At 37.4% G+C, this 9,258-nt stretch overlaps 1 protein-coding gene across 1 annotated transcript; it reads left to right on the top strand.

Moving 5' to 3' along the window:
• The first annotated feature begins 469 nt into the window (after positions 1 to 469).
• LOC137192229 (uncharacterized) lies at positions 470 to 9,009 on the top strand. Its single transcript, XM_067602765.1, has 7 exons — positions 470 to 605; positions 1,616 to 1,698; positions 4,615 to 4,726; positions 4,871 to 4,975; positions 5,488 to 5,520; positions 5,591 to 5,839; positions 8,619 to 9,009. Exons 2-7 carry the CDS (start codon positions 1,657 to 1,659, stop codon positions 8,843 to 8,845), a joined length of 768 nt encoding a protein of 255 aa, XP_067458866.1. The 5' UTR covers positions 470 to 605; positions 1,616 to 1,656; the 3' UTR covers positions 8,846 to 9,009.
• Positions 9,010 to 9,258: the final 249 nt, after the last annotated feature.

The following is a 9,258-nucleotide window of genomic DNA, read 5'->3' as shown; positions in this document are numbered from 1 at the left end:
GAAACTATCCAGCCATTTTTTTAGACAGACAAGCGAAAAACAAGTTAATGTCTGGTTTTGGTCTAATTACTATTCTAACTGTCGATTTGAAGAGGGAAACCGGTTAGGGGAACGGGAAACACAGGAAAAAATGGGAAAAAACGGGAGGTGGATTACGTTTTTAATTCACATGAAAAACAAATTAATTTGTTTATCCTGTTATCAAAACAAGTTGAACAGCTTTGGACCCGGAGGCAGCGATGTAATTCCCTGCCTAGTCTGCCAGAAAATAGAAGACGTCAGTTGAGTAAGCGGTCCTTCAATGTGGTCCAGGACGCATCGCGTTTACACTGCTAAATGAATGTGGTCACATGCGGCCCAGACCACCTCCGAATGTGGTCTGAGTGATCGGATCACCCGAGACGGATGTTACTACCAGGTGTAAACAGGGCCAGTGATGGTTTAAAAGAAGATGGTGGTTTCTCGTAAGTCACATGGTTTCTGAAACTGAAACACATTGAAGTTAAAAGTGGGCGGAACCTTTATAAAAGGAGCCACTGGCTCGTGTTTGTCTCCACTTTGCTACTGCAGAAGAAGAAGACCATCAGAGTGACAGAAAGCTGCAGGTAAAGATTTCTCTCCTCACTTTATTTACATAAACACAATACTGAGTTAATGTTGTTCTGAGCCAGTTTTACTGTTATTTTTATTATTTACACAAACTAAAGCTTGTTATAATCTACTCTGTTTAAACTGACATGTCACAGTTTGTTATTGATTGTTAATAACTTGTGTCTCTTTTGAATCGTTTTGTTGAAACAATCAATCTGTGACAGTTTTTAGTTAAAGCTTGTTGTGTGTAACACTGGCTCACAGTAACAGATTGATAAAGTTAACCTGATGTTGTTGCTGCTGTATTGATCCAAACTGGATTAAACTTTAACCCAGTGATGTTCAGAGTGTATAAATCTGTACACAGGAGACAAAGTGTGTGTCACATATCATCTGATTCATTTATCACATATTTCACTGAGCTGAAGACTTGTTCATGTGTTTTTCTTCATATTGATGAACTGTGAGTGGAATTCATGCAGGTGTGATTCAGTGAGATGAATTTAGAGGCCACGTGCACATACCAAGTGTCACCTGCAGGTGGTGCTGCAGCACTGTGATAAATACCTCAGTGGACCTGAGTCTGACTCTGATGTGATGCTTCAGGATTTAGTCTCATGTCAGCAGGACTGAATCAGTCCACACGCAGATGAAACATCTGAATATTAGATTAAATCTGGATATTTATTATATTCACGTTTAATCAAACCATTCATCCTGATTAATCTGGACTCAACAAATCATATCATATCACATTTGTGAACGTGAGTTAAAAGTAAAACCTGTAATGACATTGTGAGTATTTATGTTTCTCTCATAACTGACATTTGTTGTGTTTTTGATTAACAGCTGACTTTAAATGAGTCAGAAACACAGAATCTATTTCTGCTTCTTCTTATTTTTAATTCTTCTTTTGCTCCAGAATACAACGTGTCTCATCCATCTGAAGGTAAGAGACACTCAGCAGAGATGTTGGTTATAACTAAAACTGTAAATCAATAACTCACTGAACCTGTTTCCACAGAGGGAAGCAGTTCTGTTGACCAACAGTCTGCAGATGATGTGATGGAGTCGTCTTCTGTCTCTGAGGGAACTAACGTCTCACAGGTCAGTGAAGACGCTGTAATGTGTGTGTTTAAATGTCCTCAAAGTCCTGAACTCTGCTGACATCTGTGAATACTGAAGGTGCTGTCTCAGCCAATCAGAGCGCAGCCCTCTCACACAGGACAGCCAGGTCACTCGAGGAGGCGTCTTTGGCTTATTCAGTGATGCATATAGTGTAATGTAAAGACAGCAGGACACATTTAGCATTATGAGTATTTATTACTTGGTTGATTACAAAGTTTCAGGTCGATAATAGTTTCAGTTGCACTGCTGCATCTGTTTATTGAGGACTTTGGTACAGCATAATGTACTGATCAATTCCTGCTCTCCATATATTTACTAAACTTAGTTTTCTTCCTGTCAGACTCAACACTTTTCCAGTCAATGTTGTATTCTCCAGTCTCAAATAAATCTCTCCTTTCATCCAAGGCTAGGTCAATGTTATCACATATGTTATTCTGGTATGTTGGTTGTTGAAACAGCAGGACTTGAATCCACAATTCATCAACACAGAAGTCACCTCACACTTTGAACAGCAAATGCTCTTGAATGCAAAAGGAAACACCCCCCTCATCTGTTACTGTCCCTTCTCATGATGTTACATCCATTCACGTGTGTTTGTTTGGTCGAGTGTCACTGATTGCAAGTGTGACCTGCCCAACTGGAGGGTAAGGCACTTCTAACCACACCTTAACCTGGGCCCATCCAAGACCACCTACTCTATACAGGTCAACACAAAGAAAATTAAACAGAGACGTGGCTTTGAGTACAATTGTATCAAAATTTATTTAAAAAGATCAATTTAAAAAGCAGTAATGTTGTAATACAACCAGAGACCAATTTATTAATATAAAACGGGATAATATCTGCCAAGTAGGTATTTAATATTTTAAAATACCTCACACACCCTCACATGTCATGCTGTTTCTGAGCCTATGAGAAAAATATTCAAATTACTCCTCACTCTAAAAAGAAAAAAATATGATTAACAAGCCAGGCTGACTGGTACAGGATAGCTTTTGTTTCCACATCTATTTCACCATGTGCTCACAGCACTGCCACCACCGCAAACACACATAGCAAACTAACACCCCTAGGTGCCGTGTAATACTTATCTGCATGCAGGTACACAGCAAACATACGGCTAGAGCTCCAAACAGTACAGCCCGGATACCTAAAGCTAAATGAGGGAGCGCAGAGACAGCATTAATACACCTAACAAAATCATACAGTCAACCAATACCACAAATCAATTAAAAATATACTGAACCAAAAGAGGCAAAAACAACAAATACAAATAAGCAAAGAAACAAAAGAAAACAACAAAAAACAAAAGGAAAAACAAACTATAGGCAGTAGTAAACTATCCTCTACCATAGTAACACCTGCCAATTATGGCGCAGCTCAGCACTGTGAGGTCAGTGAACATCCAGATCAGGTGAGATCTACCGTCTCCCACGGATCTGGATGTTCAAAGCTGGGGTTGCCTGCACCTCGAACAGCAAGTCAAAGCTCCCTGTCTGCCAGCTGACCACTGTGTTGGAAACTCTATAGAGATCTGCCTTACAACAACTTCTCTCTGTGTGTGCATCCTGTGAGTATTTATAGTGTACCTGGATGGCAATTGAATGGGATGTGATTGCGATGTCGGCGTTTCCATTATATGGAAAGTGACACGCTAACCAAAAAAAAGGAAGTGACATAAGTGGCCATGACCAGCCAGGTAAAAGTGAGGTTAAGGAGAGACAAACCCTTCTACACAAGTATCGCAATAGGATACTGGTACAATCACACTTTAGTTATCTTTGCTCTTTATTATTATTATTATTATTATTATTATTATTATTATTATTATTATTACTCTTATTTTTCTTCTGTAGGGTTTTTGAATCGTTTCTATTCACTCCCACATTATTTTTTTGAATGGCTGTCTATGGGAATGTGCATATATTCACCAAAATCTCAAATATTGTACATGTTAAAAGACTCATACTCGGTGCACAGCTGCTCAACATATTAAAGCATGTATTCATTAGTGCCACCATGTGGTCGGTTATTTTACATTTTATGTTTTGGCTAATAACTCATGAACCGTGAGATGTAGCAGAAAACTGTGTACTGTGGGTTCCTTAGATGAAGCCAGTTTGACTGATAGGCCACGCCCATTCATACAGCACATTTACACCATTTTGGATTTTTTGTTAAACATGTTTTGCTTCTTCAGGTTTATTGGCAGGGAGGTTTGCACATACAAGGAATTTGCCCTGGTGTCGTGGTGCCTGACAGTCAAAATATACACAAAATTAAGTGATTGTAATTAATATAAAGATATAAAGAAATTTATAATAAATAATATGTAAAATATATTCACATATAAGAAAAGAGCTGTTACATGTTTAAATTATACATTGAAGAGAATTAAATGAAATGTACATGTTCACAGTGTAAAACAGTATATGCAGTGTGCAATAAATAATGATAAAGTTTTGTATTAATGTAACGTGTCATGTTAAGTCAAAAATCACAGATGTGCAAATTTCTTCCAGTCTTCACATAATTTGGTTTGTACCATATTTACATGATCCTGAACAAACGTATGCATTAGTTTGTGGATTTCACTCTCCTTCTGTCTGTAACTGACCTGATGAACTTGACATAACTCTTCAATGCAGAATTCAAACAAATGTGGGATGTTGTACATACAGCTGCACTGCACAGTGTGTAACATGTGATGTAATTCAGCCACAGGGGGCGCTACAGTAACAATACAACATGATGATAAAATGAAACTTGGTTCACAGGTTCTCCATGAACATGTTCACGACATACTGAAGCCTTGTGGTCACAACATGTTCTAGTTTTCTGCTGTGTGCTGTTGTCTCTGAGTTTACATGTATGTGTATGTGCTCACTGTTTCAGATGAACATGGAACCAGTGGAACCAGTGGAACCAGTGGAACCAGTGGAACCAGTGAACCTCCAGGAGGCTCTACAGGGACTGAAGGATTTGATGACAGAAGAATGTTATAAATGTATGTTCAATTATTTACAATTATTGTTTGTTATTTGTATTCTATTTCATTTTTTACAGATTGTACTGTATATAAATACTTATAATACAACAATAATACAAATAAAATATTAAGTGATTAACACACAAACTGTTCATTTTGTAGCTGCTGAACGTTTGATGAACGACTGCATCAACAAGACCCCAACTGACCCACAGAGTCTTCTGGATCACTTTACTCTTATGAAGAAACAACTCATATCTGACAAAGGTTATCTATCCTATATTTAAAAACATTTTTATATCTTCAACACTGAAGAAACAGTCACATGACTCTTCTGAATATACTGTTACATACACACTGAATTCATGAGTATGTGAATGTTACAGAGAGAACGAGATGATAGTGGATCCAGATAACGCTGCTATTTTTATTTATTGTTTAGAAGCAGATGATTTAGATGAACAAACAAAGATAAAATAGATTTGTTTCCCTGCTTCATTTTGTTCCTGCTATCTGTAGTAAACCTGCAAATGTTTGTTTTTCAGTTTGATTAAGTTCTTCCAAAGAAATCATAAAATGTTAAATGTTTGTAGTATTTCTGTTCATTCAGTCCTTGATTCTTTTCACAGTTCTTACAGTACAGACGTGTTTCACACAGCATTTAATCAACGTTAGAAACAGAGGAATCAAACTCGACCTTCATCCAGTAACAGTAACTGTCTGACTGACAGAAGGTCAAAACATTTACAGACAGTGAATTCTACTTTGTTTCTCTTTAGGAAAGAAAAAAGCCAAACAGTCCGAACAGACAGGTGAGTGTCTTTTTACTGGTTTCATTCATGTTGTAAATGTAGAAATATTAACAATGTCTTCATCTTTCAGCAAAGAAACCTTCATCTTCATCATCAAGTTTATGGAGTTCAGGTTTCAAGGTGAAGGTGTACTCAATGGTTACTGGTGAAACTTTTGGAGCCCGTCAAGTCCTACTGGACAAAGTGAAGAATATGAAATGGACAACAGTTACCATGGAAACCACCGGAGACCTGCAGGAAAGCCACGTCGTTATCGTCTTCTGTCCAATCACGACTCGTGTTGGATCAGATGTGAATGAAGCCATGACAGACATTAAAGGTGAAGGAAAGACTTGTTGTTTCTAACTTGTTCTGACTGAAATCTGTGCAGCTCAGACATCATGTTCAGATCAGATTCTGCAGATCAACACTCAGAACCAGAGTTCATGTTGAGTCTGAAGCTTCTTTCAGTCAGGATGAACATCACAGGGGGAGGTGGGGAATGAAATGAGTGAACCATGGATCTGGTCTGTAACAGAGATGGACATTCAGCAGTACACAGCAGCACCAACCTGTAGCTGACATTACAGCAGCACATCTGATCAGCTTTGATGGGGTTTTGCTCTCCTGATGCTTTTATTTGTTTCTGTCGTCATCTCGGCTCAAACAGGCCGATATGTTGCTGTTAGCATGTTTCCATCTGTCAGATCAGCAAAAACATTTTAATACAAAAGTCAAATTTCACTCTGAGCTGCTGCAGTCCACAAGGAGCTTTAGATGAACAATTAAAGTGAAGGTTTTTAAGCAGGATATTACTCTGAATTAACCACAGTTTAAAGCTCTCTGTGGAGTTTTTTCATGTAAACAACGTTTCTGTTTCCATTCAGTGTTTCTCATTGTGTTGAAGGCATTTCCTTCCTCATAAAACATTTTCACTGCAGATTAAACATGTTTGATATGGGGAATATTGTGAATCCAGCAGCAGGATGTTTTTGTTCCTGTACATGATCCAATCAAAAAGGAGCCACTCATAAAAACCTTCTTCATAGACGACAAGTGTTCAAACACTGCAGAGGGAACCTTTAACTATAGTTTACATATATGGATATTATATCAATAAAAAAGTTAATAATACTAATAATAATGATAACAGACTAGACTTGCTGGCAGCTATAAAAGGGTCCAAACACCCCGACGTAATTCTGACCCAAAGCTTCACCAGGAGCATCGACCAATAGAGCTTTAACTCACTTTAAGTTAAGTTCACTCAGACGACCTCAGACAGTTCACACTGCCAGGAAATGATCACGGCTTGAACCACAAGGACTGATTAGTCTCTGTCTGAACTGAATGAATACATTTAATATCAATCATGAGTGATGAAGTGTCAGATTCACACAACAGTTCATACTGGATATGTCGACTAGATTGTTTGCTTGAGATACAACAATCGTCTTAAAATGACATCAACAAAAAATAAAGTCATGTAGCTCACAAACAAATCTGAAAAGTATTTACTTTCACTCTCCAGAGAATCTTTTCATACAATTTTCATCACTGTAAGTTAGAAAAATGTGGACTACTACAAAAAATTGTTTTGCATATTTTGTAAAATTTGAAAAAATAGAAATTACAGACAGAAACTTTAAATGCACAAACGCTTTTATATGTGGAAACGTAATAAAAATAATAACGCCAACAAAATCAAAACCAAATAGGGTTCCTGCAGCTTCGGTGCTTGGACTCTAAATATCGATGAGAGTGTGAGCCTGAAGGGTTTTCTGTCTCTGTGTGTCAGCCCTGTGACTGACTGGTGACCTGTCCAGGTAGACCCCGCCTCTCGCCTAATGTCAGCTGATTGGTTCAACAACCAGCAAACCTCTAACGTTCAATCCACATGGACTCCAACCTGCGTTCAGCCGTCCGTCAGCTGAGAGGACAAACTGTCTTCACAGGCCGACTGACAGCAGACATCAGAACCAACATAGTTTTCATGAAGAAGTCAACAGTGTTTGTATTTATTGATTTGATCTGCCTGCAGTCAAACTGGGCAGTTTACCGCCACACTGGGAGTCCTGATCAATCAATACAGATATCAATAATAAGTTCAGAACATAGAAACAGCTGGAGCTGTGTGTGATTTAAACAGCTGTCTGTTCAGATTAAAAAAATAGACTCTGAGCATAAAAACTACAGTTTCTGTTCTGAATCAAAAACGTTTCTAAAAACACTTTCATGTGGGCGTAAAGAATAAGCAGGAAGTTCATTTGTCTGGCGAGTGGATTTAATTTAATTTGCTCTACATTAGTTCATCTTGTGTCTTTAATGTGTTATTTATGAGTAATATACTATTTTACTAAAATGCAGATTTATAATATCTCACACAGAAAAACAGAACGTAACTAATTACTGAGCTAAGAAACTTTAATTCCCTTCATTTAATATTCCTCACAGTCACATTACTCAATGTTCCCCTTACATGAATATTTCAAGCTCTTTGATTCAGTGTTTTTACTTCATGTCATTTGTCCTGTTGACACTCAGGAGATGGATTTTGATGGAGGGAGATTCATGGATGTGTTTTTACCATTAAACACTAAATATTAACAGAATATTTGTCTTTAGCTTCTTCTTGGAATATTAAAGATGATGTGATTGTTCAATATTAATATTCCTTTAAAAGTCTGAGGAAGCAACAAAAATCTCCCACATTGATTCTTCATAACAGTTTTCTTGTTGTTTTGATGACATCATCAGACTATTTCACTGATATTTTCTCAGATGAAGTTTCTCTTGTGGTAAGAATGTAGATTCTTCTTCTCGTTAGTTTAGCAGCAGAAACACTTTGTTTTGTGCTCCATTGTGTCTTCATCAGTAACTGAAGGATCTTTACTTGTAGCAGTTTGATATGTGAGGAGCCTAAACAAAGTGAACACTTGAAGGAGACACATGAAGTCATTTAAATGTAATAAACTGAGAGGAAAGAATAAGTTAATGAAGTCATGAATGTGCCAGAATCACTAACATACACTCCTGTCATGGTTTTATTTGAAGGAGGAGAACGTTCTCCTGCAGGTTCCTCTGGACAGGAAGTCTCATGTTCTTCTCTGGTGTTTCAGGCTCCTGTGGTCAGAAACCTGTGATCCTGGTGCTGATGCATCACACCCGAGATGTCGACTATTCAACTGATGGAAAAAGATGGTCTGACGTGTACGACAACGTTGTGTTGGATGTTCACGTTCTTTTCCACGAGACGAATAGCGGATTACTGACCTGTCCAAAGAATGATCAGGCAGTCACTCAAATACAGAAAAAATTACAAGAACACAGTAAATGGATGTGGTAGTCTTAACAGCTGCATTTTGAGCAACAACAAGAATGAAATAAGGAAAGCAGCAGCATCATTACATTAAAACACTCAGTAATTATAGAAGCAGAGAAATACACATTTATTAAACCCCTTCCTCCTGAGTGTTCTTTGTTTAATAAAGTTGATCCTGTTAAACTTTATCTATCTGCTGTATGAAGTTATTATTATTATTATTATTATTATTATTATTATTATTATTATTATTATTATTATTATCTCCTGTTAGTATTGTTTGTGTGTGTGTGTGTGTGTGTGTGTGTGTGTGTGTGTGTGTGTGTGTGTGTGTGTGTGTGTGTGTGTAACAGAAGTCTGATTTGCTCTTTTCACACTAATCAATTCATTATTAATAAAGAAAATTATTATTTGCAGCCACAGTGTATAAATTCATA

The sequence above is a fragment of the Thunnus thynnus genome, chromosome 11 (assembly GCF_963924715.1).
Source record: "Thunnus thynnus chromosome 11, fThuThy2.1, whole genome shotgun sequence".
NCBI classification, from domain to species: Eukaryota; Metazoa; Chordata; class Actinopteri; order Scombriformes; family Scombridae; genus Thunnus; species Thunnus thynnus.
Note: the sequence above shows the minus strand (reverse complement) of the source record. Positions and strands in the feature narration are given on the sequence as shown.